The following is a 23529-nucleotide window of genomic DNA, read 5'->3' as shown; positions in this document are numbered from 1 at the left end:
AAATTGACCCAAGTGGTTGGTCAAGCCTTTAGATGTTCATTATATATTGCACAAAAGTCTTGAATTGCCTGTGAAATGACCAACAACACACTTAAGCTTCTCTTTATTGAGGAAAGATTATAAACCAAAGTAATCGCCAAGCATATATGACCATGCAAAAAGAGTCTTAGGATAATTACACCCATCATGTCTTCTTGCTAATTTTATTATTGTTGTTGTTGTTGGTCTAGTTGTCACAAAAGTAGCCTTGATTAATGTCATGAATGGTTTGCATCATTGTCATCCTTCAAGTATTGGCATCTCAACTTCTTTGAATTTTCCATTGTAAATGAAGCTTGAAATAATCAATACATCCTTTGAGACTTGATACAATATCTGGTGAATTTTGATTGTAATCATGCCCATAAAAACTCTGTGGATTGTTGAGGCTGAGATATTGATATTGTCCTTGACTTGATAAGATAAAATACTTAAGAATACAACGTTTGTTATTAGTGTAGAGTTTGTTGTGTCTCACAAAGTAGTCGAGTCTAATTAAAAATTTTATTCCATGTTTGCAACACAGATCTATAACTAGAATTAGTCACATGGCATATCTCCAACCCATTTTCAAAACATTTCAAGAAAATCTTGGGCTTGCAAAGCCTTCACAAGCTTATTGTATAGGATCACTATGTATGATAGTCAAGTTGCACTTGTTTAATCATGAATTAAGCTTTATATCAAGATTGATAATGGAAATTTGAAAGAATAAAAAAATGTAGCAAAAAACGATGGATCTCCAATAGTCACTTTGTGGATGAAAGAGAACTAGAAAGCTTTAGGTAATTGTTTATGCTTATGAGCTTCTAAACTTTTGATCATGATACCCCTGTTACTTGAGAGAAAGTAAGCTTCAATGCCTAATAATTCTTTAGCAACATTGGGTGATTCTATGAAGTTTCGAGGTTTCGAGCAATAATCTTACATGATCATGTCCCCACATTTTCAATAAGACAAACTATAAAGTCCATTTTCTCCAAGAGGCTCACCTTGTTAATTTAGGAATATTATTAACAATTCGAAGCCCTTGATCTTTATCTTAGCTCTAATACCGATGTTGCACACCAAATGAATGCAAAATGCATGTGTAATATATATTCTTTTTTTCTATAATCAAGCGGCTACCCTAGTTGTAAGCCACTTTTTTAATCAACCCACTAACTCAAGTTTGTGTGTGTGTGTGTGTGTGTGTGTGTGTGTGTGTGTGTGTGTGTGTGTGTGTGTGTGTGTGTGTGTGTGTGTGTGTGTGTGTGTGTGTGTGTGTGTGTGTGTGTGTGTGTGTGTGTGTGTGTGTGTGTGTGTGTGTGTGTGTGTGTGTGTGTGTGTGTGTGTGTGTGTGTGTGTGTGTGTGTGTGTGTGTGTGTGTGTGTGTGTGTGTGTGTGTGTGTGCTTAATATAGAAAGGAAAGGGTATGGATATAAGATTGGCAATCTTCCCTTGTGCATAGAAAGAACACTCTCTCATGCATGTGGTTGTATATATTAGATCTTCTTTTCCCAAAGTAGACCTTTGTGCCAATAATTGTCTTGACAAGATTTGGCATATGGTGACTCAATATTTTAATATTTATTTGACTTTGTCACTACTAAATATATATAATGTATTGAGTGTTATTATATAAAGGTTTTCTCAATATCCATGGTGTTCCATTGTAGTGGCACCTCATATCTTCATAAATAGAGCATCAACATAATAATTTTCCAATAATCAAAATAATAAAGGTGATAGGAATTCTCCAATCTTATAACATGCTATTATCAAGGATTATCATCTATACTCAAAATAAATGAAACATAAAATCATTCAAGTAAATAATTGCACATTTACAAATCTCACATGGTGCCTTCATTGCCCTACTCTTGAGACACCTAAAAAACACATTTTTTAGGGCTACGTAATGGGTAAAATGCGACACATTTCCATTCCAAAAGATGTTTCAATGAGAGCTGTTTGCAAATTGCAACATATACATGGAGATATTTGTAGTTGATGCAAACGTCTTTATTAATTATTACTTCATGCATGATGGATATTCCTTTTAAAGCTAACTTCAAAATGTTTTTTTGCTTCAAACAATTTGTCTATATCCTAAAATTTTATGAGGATGTGAAGTGAGTCTTGTTCATTCTAATCTAGGGCTACATGTCCAGTAAAGAGTTTAGTGCGTTTCTAATTGAATCTAAGATGAAACATCAATGTGTAGCACCATGTATGTCACTAAAAATTAGTGTAGCTCTGATAGAAAGAATGGATCTCTCATGGATATGGCACAATGAATTATCAAAAGTCAAGCTTTGCTATATGGTTTATGGCTTGAAGATGTTATGTGCACATCTTGGGTACTAAATAAGTGTCCAACCAAAGCATTGCATTCTGTCACTCCATATATGGCTTGATAAAACAAAAATCCCTATGTTCCTCGATTTTGTATTTGTGTTTGCATGTATTATGCATTAGTACATGTGCAACCATACAAAAGATTGGATAATAAGGTTATGAAATGTATCTCTATTGGTTATAGTTTTGAAAGCAAAGGTTACATGCTATATCATCCACAAAGTGAGTGCATTTGATCAATCATGATGTTTTCTATATGGAAGAGTTGTGTAGCCTTTACTTCCATCTACCAAAGAGACAAATATATGCTCCCAAGATATGCATAACGTTTTGTTGCCTCTATTAAGTGGTGGATAATCAAATGTAGCACAAAACAATGTTTTTTTTCAACCTATGCAAGCATGAAACCACAAGTTAGTGTTTCTCTAATCCAAATGTGAATTATGCAATTATAGAGAAGAGCATAGAGATTGAGCAGTCCAAAACTATGCCACAATGGCTAGTGCAAACATTAAGCAAGAGCGAATTTAATATACTTTGTCTACTCATACTCATCTTTTATCTCATTGTGTTGAGATAGTGTCTCTTATGCATCATAGTGTTATGCATTGTTTTTTTATATGTGATATGAGGATGAACTCATTTCTTTTGCAGAAGCACAAAATTCAAAAAATTGGATGGCTACTATATGCAGTCTAAGTGTGATGTTATCATCAAAAATGACACTAGCTTTTTACTTGACTTCTATCAAAAAGGCCATGGTAGTAAGTCACTTTACAAGTTGAAATGTAAGCTAGATGGTAGTATTGATCACTATAAGGCTAGAATTGTGGCAAAGGTTTATGCTTAGCAAAAGGGCATTGACTTTGATTAAACCTTTGCTCTCACTTATTGCATAACAACAATTCATAACATTTATGCATTAACAACTCGAGATGTAGGAATGTACATCATTTGGATATTAAAACTACATTTTTTTAATGGAACAGTATATCAGGGAATTTGAAAATTCTCATATAGTTTGGGAATTTCCAATATAGTTAATATTTGGCCACATAATCAAATCTTGTCCCCTTACTCGAAAGTGGAGTCTACCCTGAATACTATACGAACAAATTATATTGAGACATCATTGTAGAGATTTTGCCTTGAGGATTGTAAGCCTATTGCTATTCCTATGGAGATAGCTTTGAAGTTGAACCTTGATTATGTTTGAGAGACTACTTTGATGTCTCTTACTATTAGTAAGCTATTGGATACTTGATAATTGTATGCATTACAAGGCTTGATATTCCATTTGCAATCTCACAAATGAGAGAGTTTATGCCTAGCACAAGTACAATAGTGAAGCATCTCTTTAGCTATTTAATTTATACTCGGTACTTTGGGCTTTTATATCCCAAGGGGAGATCATTACCATCAGATTTTCATGATTTTTTAGAATTTGATTAGGTTGGTTGTTATGAAACTCATGTATCCACAAGTAGCTTTTGCTTTATGCTTAAGAACTCATGCATATTGTGGTTAAGCAAGAAGCAACCCACTAGGGCTATTTCTAGTTGTGAGATTGTGTACATGATAGCTTTCACATCTACAATTGAATGTATTTAGCTACTTAATTTGAGTGTTGGAGAGTTAGCTACCACCACCTTCACTAATAGTCAGAGTGCATTGGTAGTTACACAGAAAACTTATTCCATACCTTAGCCTACCCCTAAGCCTAGCCTACACCTAAGTCTAGCCTACATCTAGCCCAACCTATGTGTTGCTTACATCTAGCCTAGCCTTGCCTGGCACTAAGCCTAGCCTTGCCTACCACTAAGCCTAGCCTATACCTATGCCTATATTGTATATCTAGCATAGCTTATCTCTAGTCTAGCCTACAACTAGCCTAGTCTACACCTACACCTAGCCGAGCCTACATTTAACCTAGCCACATCTAGCTTATGTGTAGCCCATGCCTAGCTTGCAACCATATCTAGCCTAATCATGGCTAGTTGTAGCCACCCCTAGCCTAGCCTATGCACTCATCTAGCTCAGGCTACACCACCTACACCTATATTTGTGCAACCTACACCTACGCCTAGCCTATGCACACACACCTAGCATGGGCCTACACCTAGGCTAGGCCATGAACTAAGTCCCTACTTGAACTCCAAGGAGTGCACATAAGTCAAGGTGCCAAAAAGTAAATCACCCTTCACAATACATATCATGGATCTCTTACGATTGTGGGAATTTGGCCACTCCACACCATCTAAGTGTGCACATAATCAATTATGATGTGGAAAACCTCACTACACTTAATCATGATGAAGAAATTTATCGTGCATGAGTATCAATCTTTATGCATTGTATGGTGATGTGGATCATGAATATACACAAAGAAGACTTTTCAAAATCTTTCATGCACATCCAAATCGATTCTTTTTCCATAAACACGCACACTCATATATCCATACAAACAAAAAGGCATAATCACACACACATGCATCCATGCACATGAGCATTTAGATGACTCGTAAATTTTCTAGTATCTATGGTTTCTTTTTGGTTCGTATCTATTTCTTGTTTTATGCCAATGCATTTTTCTTCCATGTTTTTAGCAACAAGATTATCCATCAAGGGTTTCAATGCCAACTAACATGAAAAATCTTGAATGTATGTATGCTTTTTGTAAGGTCATATATTCATCAATGGACTGAGTTGGTAAAAATATGCATATTATGTTATTAATACTCAATTTTGTATATCTCTAAGTCTTCATCATTTTGAATAAGGTTATGCTCTTGGAACTCAATGGTGTATATGTTCGTTCTTGATATGACTTCTTCTTGACCTGGAGCTCAAATCGTGTATAAGGACGTTGTTCAAGAAACCATGTCTGCAATGTCCATAGTGGTGCAAACATTATGAGGCTATTGGGTTGCACAATGATGTTTTTGTACATGTCCATAACCTAAATAGGATGTTTAGTTGGCATGAGATTTTATTGCCCATGATACTCAAACAACATCATTTGCTCTAAACACGATGACCTAGCATAATATAAGTCAACAAGGTGTATCATGACACTATATAACCTACAGTACAAGTGCTATCTTAGTTTGGGTGGCAATGTTTCAACACAATGGACAACATTGCCCTTTGTTAGGATGGATATGCTAGAGGCAATTGAGAGCAACCTTGGTTGTTGGGATTAGCATTATCATTGCTACTTTTATGACTTTCAAGTTGATTGTATCTAGGTCCCCAAGGCCTATCTTTGCTACACTTTCCATCGTCACTACACCAAAAAGCTAGCACACATATGCCTTTACAAGTGGACCTATTGGTGCATCTATAAATGTGTTACCACCCAGCAATATAGACGTGCCTTTAGACATGCCTCTAGAAGTGAGCTTTGATCAAATTTTGAAGACTTCCACATTCTTTCCTCACATGGTAAAAGCAAAATATAGCAACAAGAAAGAAAAGTTATATAGAGAGAGAGATAAAGAGAGGAGAGAAAAGCAAAAAAGACGGCATCCACAAGCCAAGAAGGAGTGTGCAAACCCATTTAGCATTCGAGAAAGCCCCTTCGTACTTTCAAAAAAATGCATTTTTTTCTTGTTTTAAAGAGAAGTTACATGTTTAGGGTTTTCCTTCCTCTATTTTTTGAGAGTTGCAAGCTCTTCTAGAAAAAAGTGTGTTTACAAATGGATCTATAAGGGCAAAAGTGTGTCTACAGATGGGTCTATAAGCACATCTATTCTAAAGGCTTAAGAGAATAACTAGAAGTTGTAGCATTGTTTATGTGTATTGACAAAAAGTAAACTAGACATGTCACATGCAACGAGTGCAATTATAAACCAACTCTCATGACTAGTATCACAAAAGTATTATGTAGAAACAATACATTGTTTTTGTCCTAGTGAAGCAAGAATCCTAAAAGGTATAAGAACCCATCATTCTTTCAATTGTATTTTTCCACAATAATTTCAAAAGTGTTTGAAACAAGACATTGCCTAGCATAGAACACATCAAAGTTAAATATTGAAGAATACAATGATAACATAGTGACATTATATCAAGGAAGGCGAATATCAAGGCTCAGCACAAGAGCAATCAAGGCTATGCTAACTAAATGGGAACCAAAAGTTGAGAGTATGCAAAGCTTGGGAACTTGAGATCACCGAGAGTTGGTTAATAGAAATTCTTGTGAATAATTGGGCCTTGAAATTGCCTTTTAGTGACATAATATTTTCAAAAAGCAGCCATAGGAGCATTCATAATGCTTGGGACGAAACGTGGTATCTCAAATAGCAATTGTTGTTGTGGAGGAGAGGAATCTATGAGACCTATTTTGGATGGCTGCATTGCAACTCACCCATGTCACTGGTCTGGCTTTTTGTATGTTTGGGTGAAATGGGTGCAAAGCTTAAGCGATTAGGCATCCATATCCTTGAGTTTTGGCTCTCCAAGCAATTTTGGAGGCAAGGCTCAAATTGTTTTATAAGGGGTCAAAATAGAAGTGAAATGGGATAAGATAGTGTATAAGGCTTGGTTGTACTGGAATATGCATGCATGGTAGAAAAATTGGGCAAAAAGACTTGGATAAAATGGTAACTTTTTGGATTATTTTGGTTTCTTTGTATATTATATTTGGATCCATTGTGAGTATTATCAAAACTTTTGAAGTCTAAGGAAGATGAATATAGGACTCTGACATACATGAGCATTGAATCAACACAAAAGATAAAAACCATACTGCTTTCACACAGCATGGCAAAGAGTTGGCACAAGGTACTCAAAATTTTCATAATTGTTAAGGGATATTGCCCTTCCCCATTAAACTTTTGAAAGATCAGTATTGTAGTGTTCTATTTTGTTCTTTTCTATAATAATAATTGAAAGAAGTAGAAGATATCGGTTCACCCACTACATAAGTCATATGTGCACCTTGACCATTGGTCAGCCAATTACTTGCAACAAAACAATATGAATATAGAGGTCAAATTTTACAATAGAACTTCAAACAATATCATACTTGCCCAATTTGAAATTGACAAGTCAATAATACATTGTTCTCTATCCAACCTCAAAGTTGTTGGTGTTGCATATTCCTTTCATTGCAAAAATCTCTAACCTCTCAAAAGGCAAGGTTCATAACAATTCTATGACCCTTGATATAGTCCTTCATACTAATCATTGATAGCACAACCTTTTCTAGTTGCAATTTGACCCATGACAAAAGAATCTCTCTTTGAAACTTGTGTTAAGCTTTAACTTTTGTCATGACTTCAAACCATTAGATAAGTTTCTCACATCTTCTCATAATTGTGTTAAGAGGTCACCTTGTTATTGGAAATAGTAAGGAGTCCTACCCATGTAGAGTAATTTACATTTCCCCACAAAAAGGACTACAATTTTCAATGAAAATTTGTCTAGAGCCATTATCAATTATTACATCCATCACACTTGCATACCTAGAAAAGTGTGAAAAGAAGGATGCTTGTACCTTGCAAATTGATCTTTACCTGAATGCTCTAATTGAAGTGGGAAGCCACTAATCAAAGCTACTGAAAGAGGCATCTAAGACTCAAAACACCACAAGAAAAGTGGCCATCCAATATCTCAAGTCTAGGAAAATCATGATCACAATGTAAGACAAGTTTGAGCTTCTAAGAATCAAACTTACTAAGAGGATGTTGGGATGTTGTGCACAACACTACATCATCATCATCATCATCATCACTATCTCAATTGTAATCATATGCATAATTGGCTATGATACCAACAATGATGGTCCAACCCACAAAATCCCACAAGAGGCACTTCCACAACCTCATCCAAGCTCCTAGAGAGCACAACTCAACATGACACAACACACATGAGAGAACAGAAGGCATACAAGTTTGCAAAATGGCGCATTTTGGGGGCAAGAGCTCATTTTCATAGCAAGAGAGTATTTACAAGGTAAGCCAGAAGCATAAGGAGAGACCATGTCACAAGTGAGGGTGAAGCTACAAACATGCATTGCACTCGACTCGACACCATGGGATGAGGGGTAGAGGTAAGTTCAATCTCCAACTCTACAACATCATCATCATCACTATCTCCATTGTAATCATACTAGCATTCCTCGCGCGCGAAGCAAGGAACACTACCACGCTTCGCGAAGCGGGGTGCAAGGAAAGTGAAGCTGTCATGCGATATAGTGGGTAATGCTATCACAAAAACATCACATGCTTTACTCTCCTCTACTCACAACCCCTCTATCTCTCATCCCATTTACACCTCCCCCCTCTGTATCCACACTCACTCACTCAATCTCAATCTCTCTCTCTCTCTCTCTCTCTCTCTCTCTCTCTCTCTCTCTCTCTCTCTCTCTCTCTCTCTCTCTCTCTCTCTCTCACATGTATAAAAGGCCAAATATGCATTTGCATCAAGGAGTACATAGACTCATATATACATGCAATGACCATGCACCAAACTTATAAACTTGTATCTATACTTGCTTTGCACAACAATTAGAAACAACTTGTATCCTTGGATGTTACAATGAGAAATAACATTCCTACGGTGAAACGAACCACAAATGAAAGATGTATGAACCACACCACAAATTTAAATTTATCCAAGCATTGCATGCAAACTCTCAGTATTAATAACCCACATAGGTGAAGCAAAGCCCGAAACCAAAGTTTCTTCTAGAGACTGCACCAATAACCTTGCACCATTTCAAGTATCAACAAACCACAAAGTGTCACTTCTTGATTGTGCCTATGCATCTACATCCAAATGTTACAAAAAAATTTACAGTTCCCATAGGGTCTAACCAAAATAAAGCTTTCTTTTCTTTGAGAAATAACTGGGAAATTTTCCACTCTCCAATATAGCATGGTCAGGCGAAGCAAGTCCGATTGCCACTCTTCGTCTTGTTGATGGTATAAGGGACATAATAATAACATTGCTACATTGAAATGAATCACAAAGTGTAAGCATATCCAAGCATCAAATACAAATAGGTGAAGCAAAGCCCAAAACCAAATCTTGCTCCAGAGCCAAAAACTTTGTACCATAAATCCAAGTATCAACAAACCACGAAGTACCACTTATTGATTACACATATGATAAATAGATATAGATACATCTACATCCAAACGCTACAAAGATGTTGAAACTTTCCATGGGGCCTAACCAAAATGAAGCTTTCTTTTCTTTGAGGAATCACTAGGAAAAATTCCATTCTCCAACACAACATGCTCAGGAGAAGCAAGTCCCATTGCCACTCTTCGTCCCGGTGATGGTACAGGGGACATGATAGTCTTTCCTCTCTTTCTTGCGCCTAAAATTTTAAAAGCTCACAACGTAAACATGAACACATCCAACAATTGACAAAGATCACTTAACATTGGAATAACAATACCCGGCTTAACACTTGCAAACCACTTGGCAGGCATTGTCACAGCTTGATGTAGCGTCACAAAACAACTGAGGTCCTTAAATTCATATGCCGGCCACCCCCTCGGTATTCTATCAGTGTGAGATCACCGAAACCTCTTATCCTGCTCAGCTTCATCCATATGCACTCGAAAGCACTGAGTATACCCACAATGCACCACCTCAATAAAGACTGGAAGTAAAATCTCTATGTTGACATCATCATACAAATGCTCAATGACCCTTGCAAGCGTTCTTCTTATAATATCATGCGTTGTCACTGCGCGCAAGTTACACTGTAGTTCCTTTTGATACTCATAAGCTGGATAATAACCCCGGCTTGGAGTAGGCATCTACAAAAGTCAAGCAAACACTTATATACAGTGTAGAGAATATATACTCAATTACCATCAAGTATATGCCAACCGAATATAGCTTTGAGGCTATCTCACATACACACCAAGCAAGGACTACAAAGCCATCAAAATTCAATAGATACATCTCTAAAAAAATGCAAGCATATCTTCCACTCTCCAAAAAATTCATCTCCGTATGCATCTTTGCAAAAAAGCAATGCACCTCATTGCATCTTCTGAAGTACCTCCTTGTACACAATGTTCGTCGTGACATTCACAGTGCTTCCATCCTCATCCAATAACACCCCCACACTGCATGAGGATTTCACCCTTGAAAATGCAACATACAACTATCCATGTGTAAATACTAGTGTCTTTAAGTAAAGACCAACAACAAACAATGTCTCGCCTTGCGACTTATTGATCGTCATAGCAAACGCCAATTGAATAGGAAATTGCCTCCGCCTCATAGGAAACGGAAATTGCAAGGTGCTAGGAATAAAAGTGATCCTAGGAATAAAAAATCGTTCCCCTACATTTGTCCCTATTATTATTTTAGCATCTATCACATTTTTATTGAATGCCTTACACATCAACCATGTACCATTACACAAACCTTTTGCTGGATTTAAGTTCCTAAGCAAAATAATAGGTGCATTCATCTTTAGCAACAATAGATGGGAAGGAAATCCACCTCCAAGATCCAGTGTATTTAAATACTCTACAGAGTATAAAAATGAGCTATCACCCGTCTTTGCAATTGAATTCGCACTATAGTACTGTATAACTTCTCCTGGCATCGATTGCAATGCACAATGATTCAAAGAAGCCACCTCTGTATTCCACACTGCAAGTATAGCACGCTCACTAAAATATGCCCCAAAGTCTCTCACCGCGGACACTTCACCGTACACACTATTAACCAAGGTTTCAATAGAGCACCCTTTCAATACCATGCTAGATGGAATATGTAACTTATCACAATTCTCCGTAATACCCACTCCATCTCCTATCCCTTGAATCCAACCAACAAATCCATTATCCATTACACCACCAGCAGTTGACATCTTCATATTCCCAGACAACCTTAGCACCTTAACATACTGCCATAAATAAGAGCAACATAGTCCCGCATTAGCAATATCTTCACGGGAGCCCTTCATCACGATGGGCAGGATTTGCCTAAAATCACCCCCAAGCAAAGTAATATTTCCACCAAATGGTTTATCACAGCTCACAATATCTCTTAAAGTTCTATCAACAGCTTCAAATGCGAACCTGTGCATCATGGGAGCCTCATCCCATAAAATAAGGCTCGATCATCTGAACAATTGAGCAAGATTGCTATGAACAGGAATATTACAAGTGGATTGATTACATAAATCCAATGGAATTTTAAATCTCGAGTGAGCAGTACGACCACCGTGCAGAAGCAAAGCAGCAATGCCAAATGATGCCGTTGCTAATGCTATATGACGATCACTGCGCAACCTAGTAGGCAAACACTTGTAAAGAAATGTCTTTCCAGACCCACCAGGACCATCCAAAAAAAAATCCCCAAAGTTTCCACTAATGGCACCTATAACTGCATTATATGCAACCCTCTGTCCATCATTCAACATTGCCTCCATACAAACACAAACTCTAGGTTGCTCCAATATATCATATGCATATTCATCTTCTAAAAGAGGGTTAGCACACAACTGAGAATCTGTTCGATGAGGTTCTAGCAATCCATCAAAGTCAGATAATCTTCGCCCATATTGTCGCAAAAGATCCTAAAGATGCAATAAAGCCCTCTTTGATGCCTCTTGTTGTAGAGCTACAGAAGATATATGCACATGCTCTAGGTGTAACTTATACAAAATATCCTCCACCATCGATGACATAAACCTATCACAGAGCTGACCAAGCTGCACAGGCTCACAGAAGACCAAAATTGCAACAAACAAAGCACGCAACTAGGCACCAATTTGTACAGATGCAGCCTCTTCCAAGCACACAACACACTCATCATCACCCTCTAACATGCCCTTTGCAATGCAGGCTTCCTTAAAGGTGTTATACACCACGTTGCCAACAGTATGCAAATTATCAAAAGATATACATCCTCGAGACACTATTAAGACCATTTTCAAGTAATAACACTCACCAGATGTGGGCGGAAGAAAGTATATTCGACCACACGTATTTCCACGCTTTCTCTTCGTCCATACCTTTCATTGTGCATTCCACACCCAATACACCGGGAAGTCTTGATACCAAATAGCTCGAGCCTCTGGATGAATACGATTGCACACAAACCATTCTGTAAGAGTAGTTTTCCTTATATCTTCATTTTTCATAACATCTGATATATTGTCTGTATCTTGAAACACCACATAATTCTCATCAAGCAAGCGCACCTGCAACCGCTGTATATCAAGCTTCTCATTGTGCAATGTATAGTCATATATTTGCCAACACGCTTCCAAAGCAGAAATATACTGTGCATCTAAATAACTCTTGATCTCATCCACTTCATGAAAGGTCGTACCATTTAATCGTGAGTTTCCAACAAAAAATTTAATCGTTGCACGATCATGCCACTTGTATATATACTTATACAAATACTTAACAGCTTCCACCGTTAAGCATACCTCAACATTTATATGTGCATTGTATTTTTTACTCAAGTACGGATTGTGTGGAACAATCCATCGATTATCAATAGTATTACCCTTTATTGTGACTGTCTTTCCATCATCTCGTCTTCTATAAATAGGATAGCCAAAGCTATCAATAGTTGTTACATTCACAAACCTCCAAGGGAATTTTTTAGTGCATCGACCATTGCGCATGCAAGGTCTCTTGGGATTCATTACACCGCAAGGACCATGGACATTGCATTTTGAGATAGTTTCAAACAAAGCTGAAAACTTTGCTCTATTAGAAAACTCAGCACAAACAAATCTATCATAATAGCATGCTTTTCAGAGGGTTTAAAAGGGTACTCCAAAATTAGCAAAGTATGAGAATGTGGTAGGCCCTGCTTTTGAAACTCAATCACACTAACATAGCCTGCAACATTTCCAAACAGATTCCTTTTCAACAATGTATGCATCATATCAGCATGTTTTTTATGGAATACCCGAGCAGTCAAATCAGGACGATCATAAGCAGTCTGTCCAGGCAACAAAGCATTAGTTATCTCTAACCATTTTGGATTACATGTCATCGTTATAAACAGATCAAGTTTTCCCTTACTTCGCACTATAGCCATGGCATCCTAATACAACTTATATTTGTGTCTTGGCCCACCAGTAAAAGAAGACGACAAAACCACCGTTTTACCAATAGAGGCACCAATAATCCCCATTGGCCCATCATCCATCACTCCCACCATATCTGCTAAGCCCTTATAAACTTTCGAGCGTAAAACTAATTGATTTTTACGACACCAAGCTAACCTACATTGCTCTATACTGCAATAAGCATCAACAATAAATTGTTGCAACAATCAACCACCCCACAACATGCACACCTCAATGTCCTCACGCACTTGTATTTGAAATGCATAAAATTGCATTTGAGTAACACATTTCTTATTAGACAATCCATGTATATTAATTGGGACATTAACGCCAATATAAGGTACCTTTATATACCAACCATCATCACCCATAGGAAAAAGAAGAACATATAGCATTGGCATATATGCCCTATGCAAGTTTGAAATAGCAATACATTTTCCATCCCGACTATAAACATGTATGCCTCGACGATCAAGAGTATTCTCATCGCCTTGTCCTGGCATGATAGCTGCAACCTCAGTTGCCACTGGAGCTGAGTATTGTCTATTAGCATATTGAACCCCAAAAATAGTCATTCTCAAATCATGCAAGGGATTGTTTTGCAATTACATACCCACGGATCTAAAAGCTTGTGCATATGCATTGTGTTCATGCATCATAGACTGAAGCTCCCCAAGCAAGTTTGACAATAAATTAGACATAACATCCAACCGATTAGATAACTCATGCTCAGTATCATAAACATAAAGTTGTACAAATCTTGGCCTTTCCTGTTGTTGCACATTAGGAATCAAAGAGCCTATACGATGATAATGGAGCCATGCACTCTAAAGGTATAAGAATTTTCCACAACAGACAAAAGCTCATCAACATTGACACCAAACGACACAAATGCAATAGCAGTATTATATGCTCATATATTATTTTTAAATACTCTACTTTGAGGATGCATACCATGCAACAAATCATGCAATAGTTGTGGTGGATATTGCAATTGTGGCAACATTACTTTTCCATTTCGACAACAATGTTTACCAAACAAAACTGACCCCTACACTTGAGCCTCACATCTCCACAATTTAGCCGAGCATCGCTCACACATCTCAGAAAGACTCCCCATGGAATGCACAATCGGGTCTTGAAATAGCAATATTGTAGTTGCAGGATGAATATCCATTGCAAGCAAAGCATGTAAAATGGAGCAAAAACCTCCATTTCGAGCACTAAAGGTTGGAGCATCATTGACATGTGACTCATTAATCACAGCATTTCCTAGGTTTTGGTGATTTTCAGCATCACAATTATAATCATTAGTAAATTGTTGCTCAATCAAAGTGTGAAGTCCCTCACGAATCAAGCTATCATGATTTAGAGCCCCTCCTTGCAAAACATTCCAGCACTCAGCTATACTAGAACACATCTCTTTATACCCCCTCCGATCATGTCTTGCCATTTGAGCCCTAAGCCTAGCAATTTGTCGTCGTCTATATCGTGTAGGGTTGAGTCATTTGTGTATTTTGTGTCTATATCATCTGTATTTTGGCTCCAAGCAAGCAAGCGTTGAAGAGATGATGTTGTCGTTGTTTTCTTTGATTCAACCAAATCAATTGCATTCAATGGAGTCAAATGCACTATGTCTGGAACATCGTCCATAGCTTTGCTTTGTTCCATGATGACTACACAAAACTTTCAATAGAGTATAAGAGTCCTAATAGAGAAATCTCAAAGCCATTGAAGACAAACATATTTCCAACTGAAAACCCTAAATCGAAAGTATCTTGGACTCAAAGACAAAAGAATAGTCATACACGAACACGTGTAAATAATCATGCATGAGTGCACACATACACAGTGCTCACCAAAATCCGATTAATGATTCCCATATTCAATGGATGTCCATTCATCCACATGTGCACATGACACTCACGAAATATATAGCTATGCCTTACCTCCTCTCCTCTGACGCTCTCTCTCTCTGTGTGTGTGTGTGTGTGTGTGTGTGTGTGTGTGTGTGTGTGTGCAAGCCCTACTAATGGATGTTCATTCGTCTAGATCCATACATAGGTCTTGCCAAAGGCTCAAATGTGTTAAAAATCCAAAGATGTTCGACACTCAAAGATGAATGAATACTAAGGTGAAAATATGGAAATATAAGCTATCAAAATGAGATCAAAAAATCTTAATAATTTGGAAGAGATAGACAATGTTTTTTAAAATGGAGATTTTCATCAATTGAATAAAACACAACTCATTTAAAAATTCTTGCAAAGATTACATATATCAAGTATGTGGCAATTTTCAATTTGGAAGAGATAGTCAATGTTTTTCAAAATGGAAATTTTCAAGGAGATGCTTATGCAACGACGACTCATCCAAGTTAACATACATGCATTAAATTTAAACATACGTGCGTTAGACCATATGATTAACTACAATAGAATTTGCTATAGTAAGTAGCATCTAGAGTAAGGTTTCAATTTGTTTATCCGACACATAAGACTCAAGTAGGTCTTCAAGATGCATTTGGATTATTTCAAGCAAATTCTCATAGCTCCCTAGTTGAGAGATTAGGCTTTTTGTCACAATGGATGTATCCATTTTATGATGCAAAACCCCCCTTGCATAATGAGAAAAGTCAAGGATCAAAGCCAACACCACAATGACCGGTGAGTTGGTATTTTAGGTGGTATACCTAAAACATTACATGGTGCACACCACACAATATCATTTCTTAGAAAATCATGCCCCAAGACAATGCAACATTTCCCCACCCCTGCTAATAATAAAACTATAATTCACACACTAAACAATCTCCTAAGTTTAAAAACGTCAATAATGGATTTTTAATGCCATAAAGGGTTACTATATCCATGCCAACCCCAAAAATCGCAATGAGTTCTAAAGGATACTTGTACCTCTCAATAATGAAAGTCACGACCACAAATAAGTAAATAATAATACAATATAATTTAATGCATATATATATCTTATGAAATTACTACAAAACCTTCAACTCCATAAAATACACGTGTATTAGTCCTAAGTTTGTATGATGCCAATAAAAATATAGCTCACACACTAAATAGATTTCTAAGTTTAATAATGCCCCGCGAATTGCAATCAATGAGACAAAGGATAGTTCTATCCACATAACCTAAAACGTTTATCAATAAGATATAATAACAATAATAAAATAAGATAACAAAAACAATAAACTAATGTCTATATCTATCTAATCTAATCTTTTATATAGACTCTATCTATATCTATATCTATTTATCTATATATTATTATTATAATATATTAGTTTAATATAATTTAACTCCACATATCTTAAAGTTCATGTCTTAAAACACATCCTAAAACGTTTATTAGCAAGATAATAACAATAATAAAATAAAATAACAATAACAATAAACTAATATCTATATCTATATCTATTTATATCCATATATCTATATACTAACTAGTCATTTGATTATTAGGTATCATGTCCCTAGTCATTTGGTTATTAGGTATCATCTTGCTAGGAGGGTTGATATCCAAAAGTAAACTTTCATAGCACCAACAAAGCCCCATGATGGAGATTTCAGCCATGCAACATCATTGGACGGCTAGTGCACCAATGTGGATTAGGCCTTCAAAGGCCAATACCTCTACGACAACTGCAATGTTTCACAAGCGCAAGGGGGCAATGTAGCTTTAAACATTACTTTCACGTTTTGACGTTCTTTTTAAACCGCAAATCTTTCTTGTAGCAAAAAGGTGACACTAAGCTGCATGGCATGGGCGGGCAATAATAATCCGTTTTAAGGCCTTCGCACAAACTCTCCAAATTCGGGACCCGCTAAGAGAAGGAACCAGAAACGCACGGCTGCCGACCATTCAAGACTGGATGGCAAATACATGTAAAAGATTCAGACATCCAGAGATTTGAAGTTCAAAAGTCCTGGGAATATTTAAGGAGTCCCTCCTATATTTTACTTTGGAGAAGCCAGCTTCTTCAAAATCTGATTGCCTACTTACCAGTCAGTCTTCCTGACGTGCTTTACAGATTGAAAAATTTCCAATGTTTCTGTCGATGATCTGGCATAACCACATATTCTGTCAGATAGTGATCATTGTGATCACTTTCAGGGTTGGTGCGGAAGTGAAAGGATTGAGCGGAACTGAGATCAACCAGAGAAAATCAGATTCGACTGTGGTCATATGGCTTGCTCGGCATTACACAATGTCACTCGAATTAAATCAATTCAAGTGTAAATGAACCCCACGCTTCCTCACATTTTAAAAGCAACTGGCAATTCTGAGTAAGTATCAGCTCGCGACATCACAGTATAAAGCATGCACAATTCAAGTGTAAATGAACCAAGATTCCTCACATTTTGCAAGGAACTGGCAATCCTGACTAAACATCAGCTAGAGACATCACAGTATAAAGCATGCATGCAACGCTGCTTCCATTCTAGCTTTTAAGATGGAAAGGCCAGTTGGTTCTAAATAGCAAAGTCTCGATGAGAAATAGAACTACATCCCATATATTATTCTCCATCCAAAAACACAATTGACGAGGTTGTGATCTCGTTTTCGGAAGATCGCAACTCTAGCTCAACTGAGGAATAATTAGCCGTACACTGTTTTGGGAATCACACAGTCAAAATTCTCCACAAGCAAACAACGGGCCAACACTCTTCTTGAGAATTATAATTGAGGAAGTCATTTTTAACGTAAGTTTTCTTGGGTTTTACTAGCACCCAAGACCCTTAAGCTTTTTATTGGAGCTCATTTGGAAAACAAGGGACCGATCACTGGCTTTAGAATGATCAGGCAGCAGATTTGAACTGCGTGAAGACTGATCTATACTACCGACAGGATGACAATCAATGTAGCCAAGTCCTGTTTTATGAAGCCAATCCAGGCATCCAAAGCCACCTTTGGGTGGTTGGGGTGAGAATCCTGATGATGCTGCAGTTGCATACAAGGTTGATGCATTCAGTGGTGCAAGTTGCTGGAGTTGCTGCCAGGTCCAACCACTGGGAGGTTCTAGCAATGTTGGAGCCACAGTACAATAAGAACCTTTTGGTTGCTCCTTTACTCCGTCTTTGGTTGCCTGCATTTCGAAATACCTAACGATTAGAACCTTTAACAAAATTAAGGATAAAGCAGCTACTTCATTTTCACACGACTTAGCCAGAAAGACCCTGAAAGGACCTAAAAGCTTGACTAGAAACCTCTGAGAAAGAATAACGAGCAAGCACTTAATAGTTATTAAATGATAGAAGTCTGTAGTAAGCCAATTCAGCTTCAACCAACATATTGCTGAAGGAAGTTTCTAAAACAACAGTAGCTATCTATACTCTTATTGGGATCATGCCTTCACAAAGAAGTACACAGTGTCCATATGTAAAGCCCAAATATACTCTAGGTATAAGGAGCAAACTGATCTTACTTCAAGCTCATTCGCAGAAGGTGGTACGCTGATCATACTTACTGACAGTATTTCTCACTTAGTGGCATTGCTCAATATACTGCTGGCTACTGTCAGCCAGGGTGAAAAGGCAACATGCACACACATAGGAGATTCAAAAGGCCAGTTTCTCAATTTATTGTAATTTCAGATCCTGTACAAACAGCTGATCAGCTTTTGTTGTCTTGACTGGCTAACCTACCCCAAGAACAAATCCTGTATCATGCGTCCTTTCCAACAGCTTGTCATCACCAGTTTAGTATTGTGACTTTGGTTTTTAAGCAAGTCCGACACTCTATACTTTTCTGTAAGTCTCATCCGATAGACCATCTCCATTAAAAAGAGGGGAAACCTAAATTCTGTCCAGCTCCCATTCTGATTCACAGGTTTTCAAAAGGATGCATAACACTATACAGAACCATACTAGAAAGTTATGGACTGCATCGCTGCTCATCTTTATTCATGCAGAGTAAATATTCCAGATATAAACCTCCGATTAGACACGTATGCATTTTTAACTATATGCCTATTTATGTTGACCAAATGAGATGGCTTCGGACAAGACATAGGTAGCACTACCAGAAAAGTTTCTTGCATCATATTGGAGTGCCAGGATTCAAGTTGCCTGATTGCAGCCTGTAGAGGCACTGCTTTTTGGGAGTCCTGCTGTTTAAATGGAGAGTTACTCCACATATGAGATTCCTCAGTAGCAGTTGTTTCAGTTGGCAAGCTTTCTCTGGTGTTTAATGGCCTTGAACCAAGGCTCAGCTCCAAGTTCTGCTCACATTCTGCAGACCATGAAGTAAAACTACTGATCAAAGAAATGTAATAACTTACATGGAGGTAATACCAACCGTGAAGAAGATGGTTGCAAACTTTTTAACCATACTCAGGAGTTTTATTTCTATGGGAAAAGATTACCCTCCACATTGATGGCCTCCATGGCTAAATCACGTTCATACAGGCTAGGATCAAAATTTGTAACAGCCTCCCTTCCATTGCACCGAATCGCAGCTCTGTCATATGCCCTGCACATTGGAAATGAAGCCTTCATATGCCTATTTTACTCAGGACTAGATATATCAAGATTAAGGATAAAAATTACAACAAATACAAAGGCTCCATCAGTGAACAGCTGAAGGATGCATGAGACGTACCTTGCAGCTTCAATTTCAGTATCAAATAGTCCTAAGTATACGTACCTGAGAGCAAACAGGCAGGCTGTTAATATAAATCGAACTATATCTACAAAACCATAAAGAAAGTCAGAAAATCATAAGCTTGGGACTACAGTAACAGCGTTTAACAGAACCTGGCATGCCACCATGAAATACATAGCATCACTTAAAAATTACCTCCAAACAGCTAAGATTTACTTTAACCAACTTCATTTATAAATTAGATCGTTCTCCTTCAGATCCTAAATTATAACTGACTCAGATTAACTGTAATGACAACTTCCAAGCAACAATAAAAGGATTTTCATACTTTTTGCCTAGGAATTGGCCCATCCGGGCTTCCCATCTTCCACATTTATGCAATGTTACACCCCTATATCGAGAGCTTCCTCGTGAAAAGCCCGTACTCTGGCGCCTCAAGATGTGAACAAATTCCTCTTTCGTAAGAGCAGTCATCTACGACAGAAACACCACAGCATAGCATGAGCACTAACTTGACCGGCCATGGTTACACGTGTTTTATTTATATACTGTTGTGTTGTGTTTTTGTTTGAATATGACTAGTGAAAATCCTGCTAACTGCAATACATGAAAGTTAGACTACCTGCTTGAGCTCGTCTTCATAGTCACTCAGGTTGAAGTTGATATCTGCGTCCAAACCTCTGAATTTGATTGCAGCTCTGTCATATGCCCTGCTAAATTTTTGTCATTCATGAGTCTCTCTCTCTCTCTCTCTCTCTCTCTCTCTCTCTCTCTCTCTCTCTCTCATATTCATGTATAGAAGAAATCATCAAAGGTGCCTACCTGGCGGCCGCATGAGACGTATCGAAGCCACCTGCATTTGAAGAAAATAAAACTGTTATATGCCTAATCCAGATGCCTATAAAAATGGAAAGGAAAGTACAGCAGAAGATCGAGAACCAAGCCACAAGGACTTACCAAGATAGACTTGTTTCCCACAATCCCTGCAAAAATCGATTCAGATGTGAAACATTAGAACTCTGATATGGTGAAGAGTTTACTTATGATTCCTGCATGAAACGTGGCAGGAATAGCAATACCAAATATGCGATTCCCATCTGCCAGTGCGACGGTAGAAGGTGACTCCTCTATACTGCGAGCTCCTCGATCGAGGACCGCGCCTACTCTTCTTGACCGGTTGCGGCTGCAGCTGTTCTGGCTGCTGGAGTAAGGCAAGGTTGCTTTGCGACAGTGACGCTGCAAAATTTGTTCCGATGTTTTCAAGGCAGCCAAAATTTGGACTTGGCCACTGCGGCGTCCGGCTATGGAAGAGACGACCAGGACCGCCAGCGCTGCTGATGAGTTGCTCAACTGTAGGTAAGGTCGACGATGCGCCATCCACAAGAAAGGGATGGTTGTTAGAGCAGGCCTGCAGTGTCGACGGTGTTGCATCATTACTGCGCCGAGGAGGATCAAGCAAGGGGAACAGTTGCCTTGTTTGCAAAGAACAGCTATTCGTAGGCGAGAGCTGACTCGCAGTGAGTTTGAAAGCTCCTTGCGACAGATGATCATCCTGAGATTCGTCCCTTTCTTCGTCGGCGAGCTCTGGTGCGGCCATTGCAGTGGTCATTGAAGCGAGCGCCGGGAACGTTCGATCATCTTGAGAGATGGAGTTAAGGCTTACGGCAGCGGCCCGGTTATGATGAACTCTCGCGAAACCCGCACAATCGCATTTGGAGCTGCGGCTGAGAGCAGGGGTCGTTGTTACGGACTCTTGAGACGGGGCGAGGCAAGAGGCCATCATGTTCTTGATGTTGGACGCAGAGGTGATCTCCGGTGGAAGCAGAGATGCCGCCTGGCTATATGGCAGAAAGAAATGAGGCTCTGCGGTCGGCCTAGAATAAGCTGCTGCTCTAGAGGCTACATGGTGATAATGATCATCGTCATCGCTGGCCGCGCCTCGACGGCTGCCACCATGGCTGCATGCTTCAAAATCCGTGGAAGCCACATTTACCACTGAGGAAACAGACGTCCCCGAGTCTTCCCTCCCAGCAGGCGGTCCCTTGTCATGACGGTGACGATCATCGTGGCTGATTGAGGAAATTTTTCTTTGATGATTGCCCTTATCATACATAGAAGTGCCCAGAGATGCTTGGTTAAATGGGTTATGTGATGAGGACAAGCTCGTGGCCGCCATGGGTATAGCATGAAGTGCACGCGCATCATCACCGTAGCTACCTCGTCCATCGCATGCCGATTGTTTTCCCGATTCTAACGCTTGTCTGTGCCCCTTCTGCACTCGGCCAGCAGCTGATTCCTGCACGCGAGAATGAGGATCTGACCTTCGCGGCGAGGAAGGCACATCTGGGATGGCGTTAAGGTCAAGCATTCTCTCTCTCTCTCTCTCTCTCTCTCTCTCTCTCTCTCTCTCTCTCTCTCTCTCTCTCTCTCTCTCTCTCTCTCTGCAGAAGATTTTCAGTAGCTTAATAGCAGGTATTCTGCTGCTTCTCCCTTTCCCCAGTATAAAAGACGTAGGGCTTTACCCAACAGAACAAAATCACAATTCCATCGAATGGAGCTGAAATTGAATATGAAAACTCAGGAAATGCAGCTGATGAGGTTGTCCAAGGGTAGCTTTAGAGGGATTAGATGGTCAAGGGCGCGTTCAGAAATCAGGCATACACAGAAACCTTTAGAATTGATCCCCTCAATCCTAACCAAGATCCAGACATAATCTAAAATAATGCATTGAACCTCAGCTGCAATGATTGGAGCTTGTCTCATACAAAGCCTGTAGTTATTGATAAGTTAGTGACAAGCGGGATTTGAAAAACGAGGAGATGATAATGACGGGATCACTGCCAAGTGTAGTGATAATAATCAGGTGCTGCTGTTGTATGCAAGGAAGAAGAAGGGGATGGGGCCGGCTAGCGACTTGCAAAGGAAGGGAAAAAAGCTCAAGAGAAATGAACAATGGCAGTGATGCTGGCTTCTGCATCGGGAGAGGAAAGGAAGGAGCGAGAGAAGGGGGGTGGCGATCATTATATACAAAAGGGAACAAGCATGTATGCGTTCGGTTATGAGGGGGTAGGAAAAAGATGAGGGAACCTTAATTCCAGAAAAGTGGCGGAATAGGAAAAGTAGAGAGAGAGGGTACTAGATAGAAGTGTGATGCAACGAGAGACTGTGTGAGAAAGAGAGAGAGAACCCTGAGAAAGCCACCGAGGTAGCAAAGGAGTGTGCTATTTAGATATGTCACATGAATGTGAGAGAGAGAGAGAGAGAGAGAGAGAGAGTTATGAAAGATGATGATGTTTTCGTGAAAGCATGAAAGCAAAAGACGGACCAGACCAGACCCCCACCCATTGGGGCATGAATGAAAAGACACCCGGTAACACGTACGAGTGTCGCAGTCTACCCCATAATTTTTACATGTGGGGGGGCTGGAAAGGCAAAAAGTAAATGTTGTT

At 38.8% G+C, this 23529-nt stretch overlaps 1 protein-coding gene across 1 annotated transcript; it reads right to left on the bottom strand.

Annotated features, from left to right (window-relative positions):
- Positions 1–17970: 17970 nt before the first annotated feature.
- On the bottom strand, positions 17971–23237 carry LOC148041762 (uncharacterized). Its single transcript, XM_087682230.1, has 9 exons — positions 21160–23237; positions 21038–21063; positions 20903–20933; positions 20703–20790; positions 20409–20554; positions 20078–20122; positions 19842–19948; positions 19500–19708; positions 17971–18563 (listed from the first exon to the last, which is right to left on the bottom strand). The coding sequence occupies exons 1-9, from the start codon at positions 22446–22448 to the stop codon at positions 18201–18203; spliced, it is 2304 nt and encodes a 767-aa protein (XP_087538356.1). The 5' UTR covers positions 22449–23237; the 3' UTR covers positions 17971–18200.
- Between the last annotated feature and the right edge of the window lie 292 nt (positions 23238–23529).

This window comes from Lygodium microphyllum, chromosome 1, assembly GCF_053477565.2.
Source record: "Lygodium microphyllum isolate KBCC chromosome 1, Lygodium_microphyllum_v1.1.10, whole genome shotgun sequence".
Lineage (NCBI taxonomy): Eukaryota > Viridiplantae > Streptophyta > Polypodiopsida > Schizaeales > Lygodiaceae > Lygodium > Lygodium microphyllum.
This window is presented reverse-complemented; position numbering and strand designations above follow the sequence as displayed.

What these genes read in the sequence shown, in the direction of transcription:
- LOC148041762 (XM_087682230.1), bottom strand. Translation starts at nt 22,448, where the DNA reads ATGCTTGACCTTAACGCCATCCCAGATGTGCCTTCCTCGCCGCGAAGG. An exon ending in ACGTCTCATGCGGCCGCCAG is followed by an intron (nt 20,791 to 20,902) that starts GTAGGCACCTTT and finishes AAAATTTAGCAG; the next exon opens with GGCATATGACAGAGCTGCAA. An exon ending in TGATGCAAGAAACTTTTCTG is followed by an intron (nt 18,564 to 19,499) that starts GTAGTGCTACCT and finishes TTCGAAATGCAG; the next exon opens with GCAACCAAAGACGGAGTAAA.